Source organism: Dermacentor andersoni, chromosome 3 (assembly GCF_023375885.2).
Source record: "Dermacentor andersoni chromosome 3, qqDerAnde1_hic_scaffold, whole genome shotgun sequence".
In the NCBI taxonomy this organism is placed as follows: domain Eukaryota; kingdom Metazoa; phylum Arthropoda; class Arachnida; order Ixodida; family Ixodidae; genus Dermacentor; species Dermacentor andersoni.
Genome location: NC_092816.1, coordinates 15,671,641 through 15,697,832, shown reverse-complemented (window position 1 = coordinate 15,697,832; position 26,192 = coordinate 15,671,641). Strand labels below are relative to the sequence as shown.

Sequence of the window (26,192 nt, the reverse complement as noted above, 5' to 3'; positions counted from 1 at the left end):
TACTCCACTCTGCCTTGCGCGGTTGTGTTGTGGGCATTTTGGCGATGGTTGTTTCCAGGGCTCGCACGGACACTTCCTCCCTCCCGAGCTTGTAGGCTGGTCATTAGGGACTGCTCGGGAAACTGTGTGGCGCTGTTGGCCAGGACCCTCAGGAGTTCTCCCTCTAGACCTGCCTGTGATTGCAGAGTAATAAAGTGACGATAACTGTCCTATGTCATAAAAAAGTAGAAAAAATAAGCATCTGGGCTATGTCGGTACTAGCATGCCATGGATCCTGTAGACTCTCTGTAATTATACGTACTGTATTAAACATTTAGGTAAATACTTAATTTATACACCTAAATAAGATGCGATGTAATTACGAAAAGCGTAAACATTTCTTATGTGCTTTTGCTTGAAGCAGCTACATCGCTGGCGAGCTGATAATTCATTCAGACAGCGCTTTTCAGGAATGACCCTGTGCCTCGTCCCCTACGTCAGTGAACATCAAACTGAGGGCTTCAACTTCATATATTTATTCGATAAACTGTTTCTCTCTGCTATGGGAGAAGGCAAAAGGCAAGTGACGGCGGCGCAGTCACGTGCTCGGATGGCAGCGCCGTAAAGCCTGTATATCCCTCCACATTCTCCCGTCTTAGTCAAGTCGAGAACTTTTTATCACCATGGCAGTACAGACTCGACCAGGACTGTCTAGAGCACCGTGTACCCTTGTGCTTTAAAGAAACAAAAAAGCGTAATCTCTCAGCACCTTCTACGTTCAACGTATGTATTACTAGATTCGTGTGGTTTTGATTTAGAGAACTCTACAACTATTTCATACCCTAAATCCGCCTTCATAAAATTCAGCCGCACAGTGCGACGTCGCTCTAGACGTAAGTGACGGGATCTGTACAAGCGGCCACACTATCTGTCTGCGTGCTCGAGGTGACGTTCCATCCAATATTCTCTTGTAGCATTTAGTTTCCATTTAGAGGCAAAAGGGGGAGGCCAAGCAAAGCCTAAAACTCCTCTCTAAGATCTGAGCGGCCCTAAGTCCCCTACAAAGACACCAGAACGGCATATGTCTTACAACCGTATGAAGAAAACTGGGGGCGTGCTCGTTGTTAGTGAGGCTCTGCTACGCTCTGTCACGTCGGCGTATTTCAAGCAAAATGCCGTTCTCATTCATTGCGTGAAGGCAGTGGTAGACACGAATGGTAGTAACTGCAGGTGATCAAGCATTTACCCGTTACATGTCCAGTCGCCTTAACAAACCAAGCGCAGGCAGAAGATGAACTCAACTAGCATTCCTCACCAGCCTCCTCCCCTGTTTCGCATAGGCATACGCATAAAGCATGTTACACGCTGTGTCCTCTTGTGCTCAAGGTATTGAGATGAAATACTATTTATCGCCGTTTTAAGTTAGGCGAACACTCTACAACACTGTCAAGTTCACTCCTTTCTGGTGAAAAGTTCTTGTGTGATGCGTGCATAAAAAATAATGTGACAGGCAAAAAAGCAGGCAGATGGTCCTAGAGAGAGAGAGTGAACTTTAATGAGAACCAGCAGCTTAGTCGGCTGGGCCTAGGCCTCCCACGATGGGACGTCGAGGTCATGCCTCTTCGCCGCTTCGTATAGGCCTGCTGGGTCGCCCAGAGTTGATCGTAGAGATGGGAGCTGCGCAGGGCGGCCTGCCATCTCTACGGGAGGGTCACGGGTTTAACGTCTGGGTATTGATGTTTGCACTCCCATAGCATGTGGGGGAATGTTGCTGATTGAGTTTTACAGATATTGCACGTGTGGCTTGGGTAGATGTCGGGGTATATGATGTGATAGCGTGTGAGGGAGGGGTATGTATTAGTCTGTAACAGGCGAAAGGTGGGTGCCTGTGCTCTGTTGAACTTACGGTGAGGAGTGGGGAAGCTTCTTCTTTCGAGGTAAAATGAGTTCACAAGGTCGTATCTTGCAAGGAGGTCGCGTCCTGCGGGTGCCCCTGTACCGTCTCCGGCACGGTTGACTATAGTCCTCGTGCAACGGAGTGTGTAACCTCGTTGAGGTTGGTGAGGTGCGGGTGGACATCGCCGGCGTGTGCTGCGATCCAGACGAGGGTGATTTGATTTTCAGACGAATCCGGGGCTTGTTGTAAGATACGGAGTGGTTATGTAGTTGTTGATTGCTGTGCGAAAATCGCTCAATATGGTGTGATATGCTGGGTCAAGAGTGGCCAGGGCGATGACCACTTCCACGGCCGTCTCGGCATTCTGGGTAACAATGCTGGCGGCATGTCGGAGCAAGCCGCCTGCTATGGTAACCGCCGCAAAGCAAAGTCCATCATGGTATTCAACTGCGTCGACGAAGGTGGCGCCCGAGGTGTTGGCATAAGCTTTGATGAGGGAGGTAGCTCGTGCCTTCCTGCGTTCTTTGTTGTGGTCTGGGTGCATGTTCTTGGGAATAGGGTCGGCGTGTATCAATTGCTGAATGTCGTGTGGTATTGGGTGTTTATCTCCATGTTGGCGGTGGTAGGTGATATCAAGCTTGTTTAGAATGCTGCGGCCCGTTTCTGTGAGAGTAAGCCGCTCCAGTTGGGATCGACGTTGCGCTTTGATTAAATTGTCTAGCGTGTTGTGGATACCTAATTGTAGAAGTTCCGTGCTCGTGGGGTTGGGTAGTCCTAAGGCCTGCTTATAGGCTCCTCTGATGATCATGTCCAGTTTAGTCTTTTGAGCTTTGTACCAGTTGAGAAAGGGTGCAACGTAAGTAATGTTACAGATGATAAAAGATTGCACAAGGTGGATGAGGCTTTCTTCCTTCATACCCCCCCATCGGTTGGCCACCCGTTTCAGCAGTCTGGATGTATTAGCGGTCTGTCGAAGGATCTTGGAGATAGCCGTAAGGTTGGCTCCATTGGCTTCTATGGTCGTACCAAGAACGTGGATGCTAGAAACCACGGGTATGGGTCTGCCATCCCTCAGGTGGAGTTTGGTTTCCTCGTATTGGCATTTATACGTGGAGCCCCGTCGGGGGCGTCGACGGAGTGTGGGGCGGTATAGGAGAAGCTCCGACATTTCAGGGCAACAGCGGAGTCCCGTGCCTTGAACATAATTTTCTACGACGTCAATGGCGCCTTGTAGGGCAGTTTCGATTTGGCCGTCACTGCCCTTTGCAGCCCAGGTTCTAATGTCATCGGCGTATACGGTGTGTTCAATGCCGTCGAGTTTTTGTAGTTCTTGTGCTAATCCGAGCATAACTAGATTAAACTGTATTGGGGAAATGACAGAGCCTTGCGGTGTGCCCGTCCTACAAACAGAAAATATCCTGCATGGGAAGATTTTTCAGCAAAACCATCCCTGTTTTCTTGGGTAAGCAATCTGGCCCCGCAGCACCGTCCTATGCTTGCAGGTGGCGTGAGCGCCGATGCCAGAACTGAAGCAGCACGAGGACGGATCCGTGAATAAATGAGAGAAGCCAACAAACATCGAAATGCCAGCATCGCAATTACATCATCTTCTCTGACGTCTTTTCTTCACACACATGCGCATCATACGATACAATTGAACATAGCAGGTTTACGCTACGAAGCTATCGCATGACTTACAATTAGAGATGTGCGAATGTTCGACATTTTCGAATAACAAATCGAAAAATGTCCAATCCTATTCGGCCTTCGAATCGAATAGTCACTATTCGCAAGTACAAATATATTCTTCCGAATATTTCTTGAATATTTTAAATCCTCAACTGTGCATGTACGATCAAAGAGAAAGAAAGAAAGGAAGAAAGATCGGAATAAAAGTTTGATCACCTGGGTCATTTCAACCCGTAGGTGACGTCACGGTAGATGGAAAACATGGAGGAAGTAAAAACAGTTTTTTCCTTCCTCCATAATAGAAAACATGGTAGCTCATGTATAGTAGAGCACGGCTATGCTTCACTGAGCGGTGAGCCACACATTTCCTAGTACACAGCTATCATTCGCGCTCCTCCAAGGTTCCCGACCATGTGAATTAAATGCTTATTTGCTATCAATGCTCAATTTTTGCTATTAGTGAACAACGCTTTATAATGTGCAACGTAATGACAGAAACTTGCTAACGTGAATATACTAGGATGTTAACTTCGTTTTGCATTGATGGTGAAAACGCTTGCTCATCATTCGAAAAAGGTATTCATCCGCCGCGGTTGCTTAACGGCTATGGCGCTGCGCTGCTAAGCACGAGGTTGAGGGCTCGATTGCCGCCCGCGGAGACCGCATTTCGATGGTGCCGAAATGCAAGAACGCCCAGGCACTTAGATTTAGGCGCACGCTAAAGAAGCCCAGGCCTCTAGGAGGGCGCCTAGAGGGGCGCGGCTTTGCGCTCGCTGCAACTGCCCAGTTTCGGTTTCGTGCACTTTGATAGCCGAAATTCGTCGTGCCACATTTCCGCGATTAATCGAAGTTTTTCCAAATACAAAAGTTGTCATGGCTTGTAAGGCGACCCCGCTTCGATTGCCCAATTACGATGAGCCCCTTGAAACTAAAAGCTTAAAATCTAATGAATTGTTTTTGTTAATTGGCGACCAAGCACTCCGCATCACCCGTATCCCCGTGGTCGCCACCACTGGCGGTGTGTCTCTGAAGGAATCGCCCACTTATTTCAAAACGGCTATCTTTAAATATTACTTAAAGTCTTCGTAGAAACACCCTGTATATATACATATATATATATATATATATATATATATATATATATATATATATATATATATCTTGTCGATGTTGGAAGGTAACCAAAATCAATAGGCTGGTTGACTTAGGGGGCCCACGGTAAAACCACAAATGAGGCAGTGCAGGGCAACATGAGTTGGGCCTCTTTGAAGTCAGAGAAGCGCAGAGCAAAATTACGTTTGAAGGAAGACTCAGGGACAAGGATGAAAATAAATGACCGGTTAAAACAGAAAGATATCTTTACCTCAAAAGCATGAACTTAGAATAAGGGAACAGGTCAAGAAAGTTGGCAACCAAGTGCAGGATATTTGAAAGTGTAAATAGACAACCAGGAATTATCAAAAAGAAAGTGAGAGAAACGGAGAGGGTAAATTGGATGCAAAGGATGTAAAACAAAAAAAGACCATAGAGATTATAAAAGAAATATTAGAAGGGAAAATCTGTATGATAACACAAATGACTCCTTGCTTGTTTGTACGTTTTGCTATTTGAGGCTCAAGGCTGGTTGCCTAAGGAACAAAATATACCGAAACAAATATTATCATCAGGATGAGGCATGGATCTGCTGCAGCAAAAATCCGGAGACAACTCAGCGCATCCTCATGGAATGCGAAGGTAGTCACCCAGCAATGCTTAGGTAACGTACACCTTCCATAAGCACCGAGATATAAACTGGATGGAAGCATTAATCTGTCAGCAGTCGATATAAGCAAGAGACGCTGGGAGTATTAGCGGGAAAAAACGCAGCGAAGAAATGAATAGGACCGGGTCCGCTGCAGGCATAGGTAACGGTACAAGGTGGATATAAGTTTTAAGGAAGAGAACAAAACATTAAGGAGATGTATGCAAAATGGTAGACTGAAAAGCATGTATAGTAAACCTGATTAGCTCAAGCAGGCTAAGTGAATGTTTGTCACCATCTCGTTTCATAGGGCATGCCAATAAACCATCATCATCATCATAAGTGATGGCAACTCGCTTCGACGCTAGTATTCCTAAAAGCGAAACTTGCTATTCGAAGCCTCGCGGTGGTCATGATGATCGTTGTGTTTCAAGATAGCACACGAACAGGACAGCAGTCATAATGAATCGGCTTATATGCAGCCCCATCTGTACCACTCCTGCAGCTGTGCGCTTCCGGCTCTGTTACCTACGGTGTTACGCAATTAAACAAACGGTATCTAAGTATCGTCACTGCAATCTCCAAGCGCTAAATTCCATTATTAACTTTATATTCCTCCCTTTCCGAGGTTAGGCACGTCTGCTCAGTCGGCTTAATTCTTGCATACTTAGGTGGGCCGGTCCTGGAGATCACAGAAATGGCGTTATGAAAGTAATCCGCGGTCGCGTAGTGGAAGTTTCTACGTCTTGCCGATTTTCCGAGCTGCAGAACGCGTTGCAGAAGAAGAACAACTTTAAAGCGAATAGCCGTCTTTGGCTCTTCTGCCCGTTTTCAAGGTCGGTGGTCCGGCTTGCACTGCCCATGCGAAAGGCAGATATGCCCGCACAACCGAGCTGTGAGACGCGTTCGTCGTAAACATAAGAAAAAAAGAACACTGATGCGAACTTAGTGCTCACAGACATACAAGTTCCAGATAAACATTTCTTAATCATCCAGTGCTGCGCGAAGCTACAACTAGGCTTGTTCAGACTGTTGTGCCTGGCGCTTGTTGTCACTTCGGGGTTGAGGACGAAAGACGGACTCTTTCCGCAGACGAAGAAGAAACGAAAAACTTTATACAATATTTATAGATAGTGGATGATAGCGTACAGGTAGCAGTAGGAGCGCATCAGACCGACTGGGCGGCTGCAAGCGACTGTCTGCTCTCACAATGGGCCGGTTCTCCCTTACATCCCTTCGGCGACCCCTCGTCGACAGAAACAAGGTGGGGCAGGGTGATGACCTCGCCCGCGTCGAATTCTTGGTTCGTCGCGGAGAAATGGGAGCTCTCGTCGCCTCGTAGTAGCCACGTGGCGCATGTAGTATGGCAGCTCCCGTCACCTCGTGGTCTCCACGTGGTGTTCGTAGTATGGCACAACACGCTCCACTCTGAACAAATGTGGTACTCCGGCGAGCGTGCTGCTTTGAATGTACGTTCTCCCTTCAACACGTGTCCAACGCCTGGGAGCTGGCAAAGATGCAAGCACCGCAATCAATATGATTGCGTCTGCAGAAGCGACGGTGCCCACCGGTCAATTCAGCGAACGGCGGTGGTTAGCGGTTAGCCCACATTCCCGACACCTTACAGTGTCAAAGGTCAAGCGCCCCGCTTCGTCAGCGACTGCGAGCGGGTCAACGGAATTTCTCCGGCTCAGCTGCTACCAAGGAATGAGGTGAAATAACACTTGGGAAAGCGTAGAGGACCTGGGGAACCGAATACCTACCTGTTTAAGCGAAGAGCACGACGCTCTCGCTGGCTATTCTTTTCTGATCCTCGTCAGGTAAGTTACCGTATATAAATTAGAGATTTTTATCGTATCCGCTATTCTGGCAAACGGGGAATGGTTTGGGTGGATTACCGGATGGTCGGAGGCGTAAACGTGAGCAGCCGGAGCGGTGCAGCCGCCTGATGGCGTAGAGCTCGACCAGACAAACACAGAGATAAAATTGCAGTAACCTACTATATTCTGCTTCGCTGCTGGTGCAAATTTTCGGCAGCGACGTAATTGTGAGCACGATTACGCCGCTGTAGAAAATTTCCGCTGTAGAAAATTTACACCAGCAGCTAAGAAGAATATAGAAATTGACTCGGTGCTTATGTGGTTGAGCTCTACACCACCAGCTGGCGCTACCAATCTTGCCGCTCACGTTTACGCCTCCGCTCATCCGGCAAACCGCCCGCTCTTGCCGGAATACTGGACGCACTAAAATTCTCTAATTTTTCCGACCCTCCGGACTTCTCTTTTCGCCTGGCAACCGGCACAGCACCAGACCTAAAGTCTCCGTTAGCGCTCTGACCCCCGATTTTTCAATGAGACATATTATGCCTCCGTAAGGTCGTCCGAGCTGAGCATGCATAAGTGAACAGCCGGACCCACCGGCACTTGACGTCGCGCAAGGCCCTGGTGCTTCTGAATGCTTAGATGCCGTGGTGGAGCGTTCGGGAAGGGCGGCCCTCTTCTTATCCTACCACCATCTCCCCTTGTGGCTGCTGCAGAAGAGAGCTGCGATACCACTACAGATGTGCTTTTGCTAACGGCTCTGTTCTCTACAGAATTGATGAACGTGCCAAAACCACGATTTAATTATGAGGCACGCGGTAGTGAGGGCTCCGCATTAATTTCGACCAACAATGCGACTTTTAACGTGTCCCCACTGCACGGTACACAGGCGCTCTTGGATTTCGCCCCCATCGAAATGTGGGCGCCGCTGCCGGGATTTGATCCCGCGATCTTGTGCTTAGCAGCACAACACCATGGCCACTAATTAAGCAACTGCGGCGGGCTACAGAAATGTGCAATATGGAAGAAAAGCTGCCTAAATGTCCTCACTGCAACAAGTACGCCATCAAGCGCATCTTTCCTTCAATAAAGCGAATAGGTTTCTAAGAGTGCTCGGCTTAATTTCGCTTACATCGACAGTCAACGTCGATGGTTTTGCACAATTCCTTCTTTTTTTGTGTGTACAACCATATTGGCCCTTCTACTCTTTTACAATTTGATAAACGCGTAATAGTTCGATGACATTTCATGGCCCCTTAACGAGAAAAAAAATGCCGAAAATGTCATGTCAACACACATATAAACGGTGCCGGAACGAGAACTAAATTTTAAAGAAATTATGGCGTGTCACGCGCCAAAGCCACGACATTATTATGTGGCATGCGTAATGGGCGACTATGGATTAATTCTGACCAGCTGGGGTTCTCTAACGTGCACCTGAATCTAAGTACACGGGTGCTTTTGCATTTCGCCCCCATCAAAATGCGGCCGCCGTGACCGGGATTTGATCCCGCGATCTCGTGCTTAGCAGCACAACACCAAAGCAACCACAGCAACCTAAGCAACCACAGCGGGATGAACTAAATGCAGGTTGCATTTCGCAAATGAGCTCACCCTCAGGCACATCGTTTCGAATGTTTTCGTCTGGCACGCATTGAAAATGGTGGACGGGGAGGTGATCACCAGCGTCTGCGAGCTGAACGCCGCCTTCAGGAGCAAAGTTCGGAAGGTGACGCATGCTATACAGTGCAACGCCGCCCTGGCCAAAGTGGCGCCAGCGGCATAAAGCCGGTTCTGCGGCGACACGTTCTCCGACAAGTTGAGCGTGCCCATCGTAAGACATTTATTGCGATAGCGTTTATATGGACACTCCAGGCACATTTCCGCCGTGGTCGCCGCGCAGTTTTCCGCATAAATTCCAAGGGCGATAACATCGCCGCCGCGCGCTGTATGCGAGTGAAAGCGTGCGAGAGTGAGCCGACGATGGTGGCTCAATCTTGCGCGTGCAAGGGAGGAAAGCAGTGAAAGGGGGAGGAAGCGCGCCATCTTCCGTCGTGCGCAAGCCTCGTGGGGTGGGTGGGCTTCTACTCCGGCAGCGGCTGTATGGCGTGGCCGCGCGGGCCCAATCTCGAAAAGGAACTGCAATGGGGATGGAGTCGCCAAGTGCTGATAGCTTCGTGTGCGCGGTCATCGAGTGAGATGTGTTCATGTTTGCTTGCGCGCGCGTGACACCATGCTTCTTAACTTAATTAGTAAGCGAATGTTCACAAGTTTATACGGCCGATAAAACTATATAAATCCGTACTTCGTACAGCTCTTTACTAATTTTCTATCGCAATCGATACTTCACATTTCCGGCAACACTGCGACTTTCTTATGTTCTGTATAGCTAGTCAGAGTGACGTTTGTACTTCGACTATACGGCTCATAGTATCAGAATAGTATCATTTTTGGTCAGCCGTGTTGCAGCCATATTGCGGCACATCGTTTGCAAGCACGCAGTCGCCGTGACGCGCAGTCTTGCCAGTTGTGCTTCAACCAACGCACCAGTCGCCGCCAATGTATTGTCGACGGGAGCTGCCCGAGGGGAACTAGCGCTGGCCAGGAAGCGCAGTTTGAGGGTGCAGCTATAACACGCCGATAGCGTCCGGTACAGAAGCCACGAAAATGGCGCGACATATTGAACAACGGAAGCGCACGTCGTTTGCTTCAGCTTGATGCGTCCAGTCACACTCCATCCATCGCCAAGCGCATAGCGAGCAACGCATTTATAACTTAAAGGGACACGCAAAACACGTTTTTCGTCAATTCCGCGGTGAGAGGCATACTTCAACTTGTTTTTTTTTTTCGCGCCTAAATGACAACGCCGGTACAATTTGACGTTACGGGTTTCGAGGTACTATTCGTATTCGGGTCGTTTTGGCGCACTGCCACTTCTCAAAACTTTCTAATGGTATATTCGACGGGTCCCTACTGCGCTCCAACTCGGTTTGCAGCGATGCGTAGCCCTCTCGAGAGTGGAGCCAGACAAAGCATTGACCCAACCGAACGTGCTAGTTGCTCCCAAAATAATCGGAGTAGCCACGCGATGCGGATTCTGTCAGATTTTGGTCGCGCTCCTAGCTCAAAAGTGAGAGCGCCTCCGAGCGATCGATTTCGACGAGGCGAATGTAAACCGTTCCGCGAGTGCGCTCGAAAGTGACCAGTCGAATGTACCACAAGCTCCGTGCTTGGCTCCTTTAGAATGTAACACAATGTAGCACAACCCTGTAGTCCAAACGTTTAGGCCCCGAGCAGACTGTCAAAATCGATGACGTCATGGCAAACTGGTACATGAGGTCTATTCGATTCAGCCAAGTTTCTCCGCACTTATTCACGGTGCACTGCACCTAGGCCTTCGATTCGCCAAGGTGCAGGGGTGCACCCTGCATGCTCGTCCTCGATTGAACGGAGTGCAAGGCAAAGTGCCGCCGCGGTGCAGTGCACCTTTGAACCTTGCAGTGAGTGGGTGAACTGGCACCTTTGCGTTTGTGCTGTCGTGCACCTTTTTCTGAATCGGAGAAACCTACGTTTTCAAGCCAGCTTCGCCAGACATTTCGCGTTATTGTTTTTTCCGGTTTACCATTCTCATTTCGCAGTAACTCCGCAGCCTTTTCTTTTTGGTATTGCAGAAGGGCAATTTACTAATATAGCTTAACTTTTTTCCTTGGAGCATTTGATCCAAAACCTCACGGCTGATGCCATTTCCCGTTCCTTTGCCCCCTCAATAAGCCTCGTGCGCAGCCGATAGCGGCACTGCAAACAGCACTCCGGTGACGTCAGAGGGAGGATTCGCTATTCTCGTATGCTATGCTCTCGCTAAAATAGCCTCACTTTCACGCGTTTGCTCGCGCTCCCACTGCGTGCTCGCTTAGCATGGCGATCTCCTATTACTAGACAGGTTTAGTATAGCGTACGCTAAAAATAGAGACTTTTAGCGTGTCCGCTATTCCGGCAAACTGGGGCGGTTTGGGCGGATTGCCGGATGGTCGGGGGCGTAAACGTGAGCGGCCGGAGCGGTGAAGCCGCCTGGTGTTGTAGAGCTCAACCAGACAAACACAGAGCTAAAATTGCAGTAACCTACTTTATTCTGCCTCGCTGCTGGTGCAAATTTTCGGCAGCGGCGTAATTGTGTTCACAATTACGCTGCTTTCGAAAACTTACACCCCAGCTAAGAATAATATAGTAATTGTCTCTATGTTTATGTGGTTGAGCTTTGCACCACCAGCTGGCGCCACCAATCAGGCCGCTCACGTTTACGCCCCCGACCATCCGGTAATCCGCCCAAACCGCCCCGGTTTGCCGGAATAGCGGGCACGCTAAAAGTCTCTAATAGCGGGTCGTCCCTGCGCATGCGCTGAACGCTAAACGAAACAGCGGGTATAGCGGGCGTACGCAACGCAAACGAGTTAGCGTTAGCGTTTTTGCGTGGTTCGCCGAGTTTGCGTGAAACATGGTGACGGTCCCGGCTGCCCGCTTCGAATTGAATTTGGCGTTGCTTTTGTAAAAAGCACTTTGTTCGTAGCAAATGATTGCGCAAACGGCTTTCGCTTAGTCTCAGGCCGCTTTGACGTCAGAGTATTATGGATAACCTCGTGGTGTTTTCAAGATTGCTCCTCGTTCCGAACGAGTCGAAGCCTAACGAAAGAAATGGATGGATGGATGGAAGGTAGGAGCGTCCCCTTTGAAACGGGGTGATGCCAGATGCCACGATGCTCAGCCTTTTATTTTTGTTTAACTGTGTTGTAAGTTATTAAAATTCGTCATTTTCTTTAAGTACATCTTCCTACACATTTAACCTTATGTCGCATCTCTGCTTTTGAGTCAACAATCCTCCAATCGCTTCTTGCTAATTTCCACTGCATTTTTATTTACATTACTATTGTTATCTCTCAACCCAAGGGCCTAAGGAAGCGTGATTGTGCCCGCATCGACATCAGGAAGGAAACCATCGCATTTTAGTGTGAGGTGTTCTATTGTTTCTAAAGATTTACCACACACAGTACATGTATCTTCTTGTTCGTTAAATTTCTTTTTATAAGTCCGCGTTCTAAGACGTACTGACCTAGCTTCAAAGAGTAGGGCACTGCCTCGAGTTATCATAAAACGCTTCCTTCCTGATCTGCTCTTTCCAGTATCGATATAGTTCAACACTATGCTTCTTTTACATTGAATTTATCCAATTTTTACCTTCCACGTTTGTAACCTGTCGTTTAATGCTCTGTCTTTCTCTGTCCTCGTGTCTGGCATACTTACTGGTTAGCTTCCTAGTTCTTTTCCGCCACTGTCAGTCAACGCTTTTTCTGTATAGGTATTTAAATACCTTAGCTGCCCACCTGTTATCGTCCAATTTCCTCAGGCGTTTTTCGTATAGGATTTTAGTCTGAGCTTCTCGTGCTCCGAACGATGCCCAGCCCATATCCCCCTGTACTGCTTCGTTTGTGGTTTTCCCGTGGGCACCTAGTGCTAATCTTCCAACAGCTCTCCCATTTACTTCCAGTCTTGACTGAACTTCTGCCCTTAAGCACAGGATCACATTCCCAAAAGTAAACCCCGGCACCATTACTCCCTTCCAAATACCTCTCAGTACCTCATACCTGTTGTACCCTCACAATGCCCTATGTTTCGTTATCCCGGCATCTCTTCGCCCCTTTGCTATGAGATGTTCGTGCTTTTCCATGTACATCTGCCCTTTGTTTATCTACACCCCGAGATATTTGTGTTCAGCCACTCGGGGTATTTCATGGCCTTGTATTGTAAGCTCCTGATCAGTTGTATCGTTGAAAAACATCCCACCGGACTTAGCTGCACTAAAGCTGAAACCTAGACTGTCTCCTTCGTCTTCACAGTAATTAACCAGTTTGCAAATATTCCTGGCTATCTGCTAAAAGTACAATATCGTCCGCATACATTAAACCCGGTAGTCGTTGCTTAACAACCTTTCCGCCTAATCTGTATGACAGATTATATGCTAGATTGCTTCCTTGAAGCCTTCTTTCCATACTTATCATATAAAGCATGAACAGCAGCGGTGAGAGGACAACCTTGCCTTAATCCTTTGTGTACCTCGACAGTTGACATACTCTTATTCCTTCCCATGTTATTTCGACATTATTTTCTCTATATATTTCCTGTAGGAAATCAATTACCTCATGACCGATACCTTCATCTTTGAATATGTTCCACAGGAGTTCCCTGTTCACATTGTCGTATTCACCGCTTATGTCCAGGAAGGCTAAATACAGCTCTATTTTCCGCCTTAGCTATTTCTATGCACTGGGTAAGCATGAACAGGCTATCATCTAAATGCGTACCACTTCTGAAACCGTTCTGAAGTTCTCCGAGTATTCTATTACTTTTTACCCATGACTGCATTTTTAATTTCACCGCCTGCATCACCAGCCTAATATAACTGATGTTATCGTAATTGGTTGGAAGAATTTTATGTTCGTCTTTTCGCCTTTCCCTCTATAAATCAAATTCATTTTACTGTTTCCAGCTGTGCAGAATTAGCTTATTTGTTATGACTGCCTCCAATGCTTTTATCAGCGTTTTCTTGCTTCTTGGCTCAAGTTCATTAGTTAACTTTCATTCATTAACATTCGAGATCTCAGCGCCACCTATCACTGCAGTCAGGAAATAGCTGCAACGACGGCATATGGCTTCTGACATCCGAAGATATCGCCGGCCAACTATAATTGTAGAAAACGTGTGCTGCTTAGCGTACGCTACACTATAGCGTATAGCGTACGCTATAAGTTGCCTATGCTAAACTAAAACTGTCTCTATAACGTTAAGGGCCCCGTGTAGCAAAAAATACTATGTCGGCGTCGGACGTCGCTTGGCGAAAAATCATTCCCTACCACAGCCACGCAGGCCCTCCACATGGTGCAGAGGTGTTACTGAACTAGCTGATTCCTCAAAGCAAAATATGTCCGAAAAATCGTAAAGTACGACCTAAACACAACCTACAGACACGATGGCGCTGAAGTTTAATTCGAATATCCCAGAAAACGTGATTCTGTTACGCGGAAATCAAACACAAACCCGTTTTCCGAGCGGCGTGGCCCGCTTGGTTCCTTGCAACACCACTATCGCGCTCGCCTCCGCGCATCCGCAAGAAAGCAGCTGTTGCCGGGAAGTGTGACAAGCAGTCAGGGATCTTTGAAATCTTATCGCGTTACAATCTTACAGGTGAAGCTTAAGCGTCCTCCAAATTTTTTTGCTAGTGTTAGATTTATAAATGCCAGCATTAGGAAGACAACAAACGTTATATATTGTGTATCTTTTATGCTACCACCCATTGTGTTAGCTCCGTGGCTATGGCGTTGCGCTGCCAAGTTCGAGGTCGCCGATTCGACACCGGTCGCATTTCGATGGGGGCGAAATGCAAAAAACGCTTGTGCAAAGGTGCATTTAGATGCACGTTAATGAAACCTATGTGGTCAAAATTAATCCGCGGTTCCCCACTACGGCGAGCCTAATATGATGATAATATAATAACATGATGGTTTTCTTATGTAAAATCATAGAATTTATTTTTTTTATATAAAGAAATTTTTCTTCATATAATAACAGCCCTCGCGGGCGGGGACAGTCATAAACCTCGTGACTCAATCATGGAGCACCGCGCTGAACGAGTAAACGATCGAGACTCGCACATTCAGAAATGAAGCCCTGTCACAGGGCTGATTCGCAAAATTTCGTGTCGGTTAAGCGGCATTGTAGGTGAATAAAAATTTTAGATTTCGCACATAATTCTAGTCGCTTGGTGTTGCAAACCTCAAACTTTTTCTGACAATAAGAATATCATAATTCTTATGACAAGCAGTTTATCGCAAACATTAGATGCACCATGGTCTACCATGTTTCGCAATCGTCAAGCATGCGTTACACAACTTTCTTGCAAAATAGATCACATAACGACTTTCTAACGAAAAAATTTTGTTTGTTTAGGTTAGCAGAAATTATTTCCGTTCAATGCACTTTCAGACTACCGGCAATGACTCCGAAAGCATCATTTATCAGTGTTATAAAAATATTGTTATAAAGAGAGAGAAAACAATGACAAGCCTGTGAAAATTTTAGTCTTCGCGTGTATGTTTAGTGTGCATTAATGTGAAGTGTTTAAGTGCTTAGGACTGCTACTTGTTTGGTCAAGTACCGGCAAACCTAAGCATTTCAATTTCCTTGTATTAGTTCTAAATATGTATGACATGCTTAAGAACAAAATATTTTGTAAACAGTGGTAGCAGCAAAGGTTGCCATTTGTTTTTGTCACACAATAGCAATAATTCTCAACGATAGATGAACCTCATGCGTGCAATGTGCTCGCTACCACCCGTTGCAGGAGTAACGAAAGAAAAGGTTATGCTGAGCTGACTAACGGCGAGCTGTGCCACAGGGAAAGTAACCAAGTTTAAATAAATTTATCTTGCAAAGGTCAGCACTGCAGCGCAAGACTATATGTATAACATTGTTTTCTCCGCCAATCTTGTCCGCCCTTGTATCAGACATTCCAGACCGTATTTTTATAAAGCAGTGCATGCACTAACTTGCACAGTGATCAGGTCCCAAGAATGGCATCAAATGTTATTCATGATATGCTTAACGCGCTGGGCAGCAACAAAATGGGATTGTCCACGGCCATTGGAGCAGGTGATCGAACACGCAGCACGCGCTACACAGCCCAACACAGTATTAAAGAGCAGACATGGTAGCTGAAGGTCAAACGCTGCAGTTCGTCAAAAAAGGGCCGACAAATCATTACAAGTGCGCCAGAACAACAGAACTGCAATGATGAAAAACCACTGCCCTCCATGCAAATGTGCACATTGACTAGCAGATGGCGCCAGGAGCAATCCACCTTAAGTGTGGTGGCAATTGCGCTTCCGCTCGATTTTGCAGGGAACAGTTCCTAAAACAATCCTTATACACTGTTCTATGAACCTGCCGACTCCCATTTTAAATGCTCGAGCAGAGCACATCAGTCAACAGCTTCAAGTTGCCGCCACGTAGCGAGCACACGCACGGCGCAGCAGGAGAGTCACCCCCTTCCCCACTTCCTTTACGTCACACGCGAGAAGGCGCCATTAAAGGATCTCGGGGGCTAATACAGATGAGCGAGAGGTCAGTAAAGTTGCTATTCCTATGCACAAATGCTACTGCGATATCAGTAGCGAAAATATCTCATCATACCAATGTGGTCGCTGCCTCCCTCCCTTCTTGTGGTAACCATCTGGAGTTAAAAGGGAATGGGCTGAGCAGTGTGGCCCGTTTTAAAGGTATGCCAATAAACCTTTGAGCAGCATTTCCAATTGGGCTTATTGGCTATGCATCGTACAGGGGAACTGCGCAGCAGAGACGAAGCACTGTATCTTGTCGCCTTCAACTCACGGCACGTACCCACAAGGGGAAGATTGACCATGGTTCGCAATGGAAACTTAAGTACTTGCTTCCTGTTAACCTTCCGGACAGTACTACCTATATTTAAATGAGGATTATAATTTTTTTTATCTGGTCAGGCCAATTTTTGACGAAGATGCCAGATTTAAAAAAATTTTGATGTAATGTTAATAATGAGGGACAGGTATTTCACGTGAATCTCCCGGTAGCAACGAAATATTCATGCACAATCTGACAAACGTCCTTTTGGGCTCGACAAGGGTGCCTGCACCAAAAGAAAATATTAATCACCGAGACAGGAAGTCCCATATGCAATAGGGGCTGCTCTAAGTAGGCTTTTCTTTTGGAATTATATTTTGAATAAAGCCAGAAATGGTCCCGCAATTCTGTATTCCCACATGATGCAAAAAGGTTCGATGGTACGAAGCATCGCTGGAGCGTTGGACGCTGTTTCGGCAAGATTTTCGAACCATCGATACCCAGGCCCACCACATGGCGCAAGGAAGCCACTGAACTAACCGAATTTCTCAAGCTAAAATACGTAAAAAAATCGTAAAGCATGACTTACACACAACCTACAGATAGCGTCGGATTGTAATTTTACTATACGAGAAAACATCATTCTATTAAGCAAAAACTCAAAGAAACACCTTTTCCAGCGTTTCTACCATACATAGACTGGCCATGGCTTCCGCCATTTGCGAGTGCCGGCATATATCTTGGAAGCCACAGGGCGGCGAGCCAGTTTCCTCGAAACACTTTCAGATGGCGCTTGCCCCCACTGCATCGCGGCCCACGCAAGAAGCCGAGTTTCTACCAGAAAGCCTGCCTTCGTGCACAGAGTTCGCTGCGAGCATTTTCTGGTAAGCATTACATTACTTACATTACATTACTGGGAAGCGTGAGCAGTCAGGGATCTTTGAATGCTATTGCGTTCCATCCTAAAAGGCGAAGCTTGAGCGCCCTCCAAATTTTTGTGCCTCTCATCATCTATCTCAGATTCTGGGTTGTTCACCTTTACAAGAGATTGTGCTCAATGTACTCCGCAATTATCCCAAAAGTGGTACAAAAAGCCACCGAGACAGCAATGGCTGGGGCTTGCACTAAAACATCTTAAGAAACTGCTTTTGAAAAGTTCCACTTTAATCAATGCACAGTTACGGGCAAAGAAGAGTCTTTGTGTGCTCCAGTTCAGTCCAGTGGTTTCACAGGTGTTCCTTGATTTGTTCTCAAGGGCACTCACCAGAAGTGCTCTCAAAGGCATAATCAGAGGCACTTCAAAGGCAATGCAAACAACGCACTGGGAGTCCCTCAGGAGAGGAAGCTTTAGTGAGGAAAAGGAAGCTTTGTCTGCTGCCCAACTCCAATGCTGCCTATTAAAATATATACATGTAAAACGTAGAAATGCCTTTGACATAAACCGTAGATCAACTTTTAGGAAATTTGTTGCACTTGAAAGGAAAGTCAAATTCTAGTGACTGTAGAAAGCGCAATTTCAATTTAGGACCTGAATGCATTTACAAAAATTGCCAAATTTAGTACGCAAATTTACAGATCTGTAATGCTGCACCAAAAACTTATTGCAGTTCTGTGAACAGCATCCATTAGCTCTGAGCATCAAAAGGGGACAAATTTGATTTCCTAAATTACAGCTTACTTGGATTTGTTACAATGTTTACAAGAGTTTTGCAAGTCTTATTTACAAATCAGGAAGATATTTAACAGGGATATATAACTGATTAAATTTTGTCTCTTTTAGCCATATTATTAAATATTTTCAAATTGTGATATTCTTCATTGCTGAGCTAGTGTTGTAAACTTGATAGTTTCGTTTCTCTAAATTTTGCAATTTTCAGCAATATTTATTTTAAATTGATGGCATAAATAAAGAATGTACTTCCAACAGTCCACAGACTTTAATTTTTTCTTTTAAATGCAACAAACACCATCAAATTCATTGCAGTGGTTGTTGAGAAAAATTTTTTCTTTTCCATGTCTTTAGATAGGAGCAGCAGAGCTAAAGCTTCCTCTTAATGGCTCATGCTGTTACTGGTATATGGGGCAGGATGGAGCCCATTGCCTGCTTCTGGAATCGCAGCAGTGTGGTGCAAGCACTCTGCACTTCTAAATAGGCCTGGCAATGTGAAACACAATACTACAGCTCGGCACAGACAGTGAATCTGTGCACTACTGTGCCATTATACATTTCTCTCTCCCAGCATGCACCTCAATGTTATACATGTACTGGACTTCATGGTAACATTCCTGTGGGTGCTGCACTGCTGGAACTAGGGCACACACACACACACAAAAAGAAGAGAGAGAGAGACAGTGAATGGCCTCTCTACATTTTGTCAGGCTGCCTGAGCAGCTTCCCAAACAGTCAAACAAGAGACTGGAAATGTCTGCCCGCGCCGCGCACACACAGTGCCTTGTTTATTCGCAGCCTGCGCAGTTGTGGTGCTGCCTCCGGCGGTGATGGAGAGGAGGAAGAGGGGGGGCGTGGCCCGGCCTCCTTCTTCAGGTCCCGGACTTTGGGTGGTGCGCCGGCGCGCGATGCCCGGGGCTGGCCCCTGCCCCACTGTCTCCCTGTCCAGGGGGCCCCCATGGCCTTGTTGCCTCAGTCCGCCTGCAACATTACACATACCACCACCATCAACTCTGGCAGCCCATGCAGAGTCTTTTTGAGGCTGCTGTTAAAAGCTATAGGTCCTATAGGCCCTGCACATGATTCAATATGTGCAGGGCCTAACCACAGCTCTGGCTACAGTGGTGTGTCATGAACAGTTATCCAAGAAGTTCACAGTGAATCTAGGTCACAATAACGTAAAACTATTCCACAGTTTTTATTCCAAATTCGCCATTAGCGCTCCGTGATTTGTCAAAATTTTGACGAATCACTGAGGGCTAATGGAAGATTTGCAATAAAGTTACCACGACAACAGTGTCAGTCTAGGAGGTTTACTTCAATTGTGCAGTAACACAGATAACGAGCATCAAAATCATGGAAACTACAGCAACATGTCACTTCTGTTTACACAATGACGGTCACTACTAATGGCACTAATGGCATTGCACAATCAGCAAACCAGATTTGCCATTCCGATGTGCATATGAAGATCTGGAGCAAGTGGAAGCCTCCTCACCTGCCTGATGCTGCTGCTGCCGCTGCCTGGCTCCTCAGTAGGGCTGCTGTGCTGCGAAGTGGGCTGTGGAGGAAGAGGGTGGCTGTCCAAAACAGTGCCTGTCCCCCTGGTAAGACGAGTCCTGGGAGAGCATGCCCTCGGCCTGCGAGCGAAGCTCCTCCCCCAGGAAGCAGCTTTCTTGTGACAGCTGCGACAGGGCGCCCACTCCAGGCTGCGACAGTGGCCCACTGCCACCCGGCTGGGACAGTACTCCCTGCACGCACAATGAGCACAAGTCTCGTCAAATCTGGCCTTTTACCACCACAATATGTAATACACAACTAGAGAGGCTATACATGCCAAAATCAAAGCTGAATCAATGGCTTACCCTCAAAGGATGACAGACATGGCAAGTTTAAACAGTGCAAAGAGACAACAAAGAGCGCTTGCATAGAGCACCCGCACTGGTCCTGTGTATAAGTGTTCTTTGTTGTCGTTATGTCACAACTACTTGTCCAAACAGAGGTACTCAACAGACAAGGCATTTGCAGTGCAAATGGTGTGCTGTTGAGCAAGAGAACAGTGCAAAGATCAACTGCAGATATCGACATCGAGTATGCCATTTTGTGCTTAAAGCTGCACTGTAGATAGCGCTGGGCATACGAATGACAAGTCACTGCCGTGGCCACTTGCCATGGAAATGAATGTCCAACTGTTCACAGTGTTATGCTTAATCTCTACAAGTACATCTTGCTTGCCTCAGAATTGCCTTGGTTGGAGGCAAGGCTTTAGATAGGAACTATTGCCACTGTTGCCAGTCAAAATTATCTCCACTTTTAACATAGCTCAAGCAGCAAACATCAGCTCAGTAAATGCTTGCTGCATCAATGAGTCCAAGAACACATGGTGTAGTGAAGTATCTAGCATTCTCCTCACTTAAATGCTGGAAAGTAGTCTTTACACACGAAAGTGTGCTGAATGCAGATCCGTTAGCAGTAGTTACTAAGTTGCGAAGCCGTGATCTCTGTAAGGTTCTAGTTGACTTCCGTTGATTCGACCCAGATGGGACTGACGAAACTGGTCTAATTATACGAAAGACAAAAAATAAAGGAAAAGAGGGACACACACAGAAACAAGCCGTTTATTCACTTGGCAGTATTTGCCTTTAATGTTAGCTTCGCCAAAATACAGCAGCCATGTTATGCAGTGAAGCATAACAAGTGGAGAAAGGTGCCACTGTTACGGGACATAGCACATGTTCCTTAATTTACACACGCACGTGCCGTCTATAGTCACGGTACGAGCACGAAGACACCTAATAATTTCATTGGTAGGCATTCAAAGATTTATATTCATCACCACTCTTTTGTTGGCTCTAAACGACCCCTCGACTTTGGAGTTCATCTTACCGCCTTCCTTTTCTTTAGCTTTCCTAAAACACAGATGGTTTTTCTCCACTTCTCGGCCCATGGCGCATGTGCACACGTATAGTTCAGCAATGCATACTATGCCTCGTTAACTGTCTCACTTACGACACACTTAGGGTGCGCAAAACAAGCGTTCAAATCACCACAGTAACGTCAGAAACAGCTTTTAATGGCTGCCATCATGCTTATTTATCGTCTAGGAGCTTATACTATGACTGAAGATGGCGCACGCACATGTGTGAAATTAAGTCCTTATGTCCCATGACAGTGGCCCCTTTACATTCTTGGTATGCTTGACCGCAAAGCACGGCTGTATTGTGGCGAAGCTGACCAGTTCAAATTATCAGCTGAACGCCAATCTTGAGATTGAAATAACAGAAGTTTGGGTCATAGAAATGTAAGGGCGCCTGCCGGGACCTTCGGTCAGGATCGAATTAACTGAAAGGTTGAAATACATGGAGTCAAATGTTTACTGTACTCGCAATGATAACACGGCTGAATGGCACGAGAATGAGAGTTCCTTTCATTATCACCAAGGCTTACTTCCAGTTGGTGTTTACCTGTTTTGACTGGCTGCTAATGTATTTGGAAGCATATCTGTGAGCCCAAATGGGAAACACCAAGAGATTCAGAAGTGCATTTGCAGAACAAAGAAGGAGCGGCCATGCACTAACACCTGCCAGGTTGTGAATTTATAATTATACTCGTGGACAACTTTCTGTGGCTATGAAGGGAAAGCTATGGAGGCAAAACGCGCACAAGTCCCGCATTTTCAACCACGTTATTTTAAGCTAGGAAGAGAAAACAAACTGTTCCGAGCAACCAAAAGAACTGGCGGACTGCTTGGCGCGGTAGTACATGTGTGGAAGCTCCACCCCTGTAGGTTTCCCTTTATAGCCGCAGAAAGTTGCCTGCGAGTATAGTAATGTTTGTTGCAGTAACCATCAAAGATTGTCAACATAAGCTAATAACTTACGTGGACTGCAGAAAACAAGCCGACACACAAGCAACACAGTTAAGCCTGGATGTAACAAACCTCCATGTAACGAATTCCTAGATTTAACAAAATTTTAAATTTTTCAACGTCACCCCATAGAAGCCCATGTATTTCTGACCTAATGTCCCTTGCGAACATGCAACGGATGTCCGCAGGACACGGAAAGTGTGGCTGCAAGTGGTCGTGTGAGAGACATTCACAGGAGGCATTTGGCACATCCCTAGGATATTGAGGTCCTGGCAGTGGATGTTGGTAAGACATCCATAGGACGCCATTCTTGTCACTGGAAATATGGTGCATCATTTCACAAAAGGGGCCCAATTCCATGGTCTGTGTAATATGTAACTAAATGCTTGGTATATGCAGGCATCACAGAGTATTGGGATGGACATAAGAGCCGGTAGGGCACCAAAGAATGATATCTGAAATATTTTTCTGCACTAATGCAATGGCGGCATTAATTGCTTGGTAATGGGTGCAAGAACAAATTGCCTGCATTACAAAAGTCCCGCTGCCTGCTTTTCTTCAGCAAGCCCTAGTCCCTGTAACAACGAAAGTAAGTTTAATGCACAGTGTAATGAATTATATTTCAGTTGCTCCAGCTTCGCAGTGGTGTGCCAGCTACCATGAATGGGATAACAAGCGTAAAATAAAGGTCACCATACATGGCAGTGAACACGTCAGTTTTTAAAAGCAGATCTGAATTTGTTTACTTTTTGCCGTCATGAAATACGTCACAAATTCATGAAAAAATGTTTAGCCCTTACAAGAGAATATAAGATAGCTGACGCTCGGCAATGAATGTGTGCTGCAGCTTGGTTTTGCAAGACCACGTGCCCTATGCATTGGTGGAGACAATCCGGCCACCCGTCCCCACAAAAATGGGTGAAAGAGGCAAAGAAAGCTATTCAGTTTAAGGGGGGACGCGGCCCTTGAAAACCGAAAAATCGCGAAAAAGGCGATTTTTGAAAAACCATATTTTTGGGTTGTATGTCTCATAAACTACCTGTTTTGTAATTATCAGCACCTAATTCAACCGTAAAGTACCAAAAATAACGCTACTTTTGAGGCCACCGCGGCCCAAAAAACATGCGCAAATGCCGAAATCAAGTCAAACTTCGCGCGCGCGTCATTCCCGGCCCATGCGGCCTGCCCGCGCCATCTTGGTGTCGTTTTGACCGTGGATTCTTTCTCTCTATTTTGCTGCCTTGCAAAATGGTATCGTCGGCGCTGTTGAGGCGCTATTGGCGTTTTCCCGCGATGTGATGCGGAGTGCTGATTGGCCGGAGCAGCGCGTTCAAATCTCGCGGGCTAAAGCGCGCCTGCCATTGGCTGCTGCGCGGGCGGCGGCGGCTGCTCCCTTTGATGCCGCGCTCGCGTCGTTGTTGCCCCTTGCTCCGTCCGCCTCAACATGAGCTTGCGCTATCTTTTAGATTATTTGCTCAGCTTTTTTCTTTTCGCTAGTTCTTCGCAGCACGCGATGCCAGCAAAGCCCAAGACAGTGCAGGTGTTCGGTGCACGGGAGCGCGATATGCGTCTTGTACTTTTACGATATGCGTCTTGTTCCTTTTACAGGCCTCCTGGCAGTAAGGTACAGGTTTTAACTAAGCTAGTGGAAGATGTAGAAGTGAGAAATTATGACTCCTTAGTGATCGGTGGTGATTTTAATTTACCCGAAATTAATTGGTTGCAAAATGCGACAATACCTAATGTGTCTAGTGCGTCAGCAAAAGAATTGATGAAGTTACACAACTCATTTGCGCTATCGCAGTTGGTGTGCCAACCTACCCGTGGAAGCAATGTGTTAGACTTACTTTTCACTAATTTGCCTGTGGATACGCAACCTGTGCTGATCTTGCCAGGCATAAGTGACCATAACGCTGTTTTGTGCAAACTGAAATTGGAGTACATTAAAGTCGCTAATAGCGCAGGTAGACGGATATACAGCTATCGAAAGGCACAAGTCGATGAAATCTCGTTGGCACTCGACTCGTATTACGACGTATTTGAAACATTGTCAGAGTCGCTTAACGTAGACGAATTGTGGTGTTTACTTAAAAAGAAGATTTTTGAGTTGCGTGACCAATTCGTCCCGTCATGGGTAATGACGGCAAGGCGGGCTAGAAGTAAGCCGTGGTTCACGAGGGAAGTTCGTAGGGCACTAGGAAAAAAAAATAAAGTATACAAGGCGTACAGGAAGAAGCCGACACCCCAGAAAAAGCAACAATTGCAACAAGCTTCAAATGAGGCGAATTCCGCAATATCACACGCGAAAAGTATTTTTTATGCTTCTTTTCATTCTAAGTTAAAAAGTAACCCTAGAGAATTCTGGCAGTTTATCAAGAAGAATAGAAAAGACGAAGTGTCAATTCCTGAGCTCGAACACAATGGGTCTCTTGTGCATGATAGTCTAGATAAGGCAGAATGTTTTAGCTCGTTCTTCGGTTCTGTTTTTTCTGCGCGCGCAACTAATACTGATTCAATGTTTCACTACGGGCTTATCGGAGGGGAACCAATGAATGACATTGTATTCGACAGGAGGGGTATTCAACTACAACTTGAGCGTTTAAGTACCACTAGTGCCAGTGGTCCCGATGGCTTGCCGAACTATCTTCTTTCCGCTTGTGCAGGCCCGTTGTCTAAATACCTTTATGTGCTCTTTGCCAAGTCCTTGACATGCGGAATGTTGCCTACAGACTGGAAAATTGCCAATGTTGTTCCTATTCCAAAGTCAGGACCTCGAAAATCTGTGTTTAATTATCGACCGGTGTCCTTGACTAGCGTACCTTGCAAGATCTTTGAGCATGTACTTTTTAGCCATATCATGACTCACTTACATTTGTTTTCCTTGTTGATCCCTCAGCAACACGCATTTCGAAGTGGTTTTTCTTGTATTACTCAGCTTACAGAATTAACGCACGACCTAGCATCCACTCTTGACAAAGGGGGCTGTGTAAATAGCATCTTTTTAGATTTCAGGAAGGCTTTTGACCTAGTGCCCCATTCTTTACTGCTTGAGAAATTGTCGTGGTACAACATAAATAAAACGGTTATTGAATGGATAAAAGAATACTTAAATTATAGGACACAACGCGTAGTCGTTGGAGGTAGGCTGTCGCATGGTGTTGATGTGTCATCGGGGGTGCCTCAAGGTTCAGTTTTGGGTCCGCTATTGTTTTTGTTATACATGAATGACATTACCGTTGGCATATCATCTTTCATTCGATTGTTTGCGGACGACTGCGTTTTGTATCGCGTTATGAAAGGTCCCGATGATTATAATGAACTACAGAAAGATTTAGACAAGGTTACAGAGTGGTGCGATAAATGGGGCATGAGTATAAATCTTGATAAAACTGTGCAGATGTGCTTTACGAGACAAAGGTCACCAAATGTATATACATATAGCATTAACGGGACTAATCTTGCATCCGTGTGTGAATATAAATACCTTGGGGTGTACTTGACCCCTCAACTATGCTGGCACCGTCATGTTAACTATATAATTGCTAAGGCGTATAGAGTTCTTGCTATGCTACGTAGAAATGCGAAGTGCTTTCCTTTAGAAACAAGGAACCTGCTTTACAAGTCTAACATAAGACCAATACTGGAATATGCTTGTACTATCTGGGACCCGTGGACTGCAACAGACATAAAGAAACTAGAAAGAGTACAAAACTTAGCAGCCCGTTTCGTGGTTCAAAATTATACTCGGTATTTTAGCGCATCCCAAACAAAGGAAACATTAGGCTGGAATACACTTCAAAATCGTAGAAAAACATTCAGATTAAAATTTTTGCACAATATATATCATTCTAAGACCGGCCTCAATCGTGATAGCTACATTAGGCCACCGGACTACACTTCTGGCAGGCGCGATCACCCACTTAAAATTAAAGAGTATAGATGTAGGACGGAGCTTTTTAAGATGTCATTTTTTCCTAAGACGGTCAGTGAGTGGAATAGGTTGCCCAGCGATGTTGTATCGCTATCTTCAAATGATGCCTTTGCTTCAGCCGTATGACTTGCAATTTTTCTTCTCTGTACGTTGTGCTTGCGTCAACAGAACCGCT

At 46.1% G+C, this 26,192-nt stretch overlaps 1 protein-coding gene across 1 annotated transcript in view; it reads right to left on the bottom strand.

Moving 5' to 3' along the window:
* Positions 1 to 18,970: 18,970 nt before the first annotated feature.
* Upf1 (Upf1 RNA helicase) overlaps positions 18,971 to 26,192 on the bottom strand; it is a 46,167-nt gene continuing 38,945 nt past the window's right edge. The window contains exons 11-12 of the mRNA XM_050169363.3: positions 19,717 to 19,969; positions 18,971 to 19,199 (exon numbers count right to left, since the gene is read on the bottom strand). Coding sequence (XP_050025320.1) covers positions 19,751 to 19,969 — 219 coding nt within the window. The 3' untranslated portion in view covers positions 18,971 to 19,199; positions 19,717 to 19,750. The remainder of the gene's footprint in view (positions 19,200 to 19,716; positions 19,970 to 26,192) is intronic.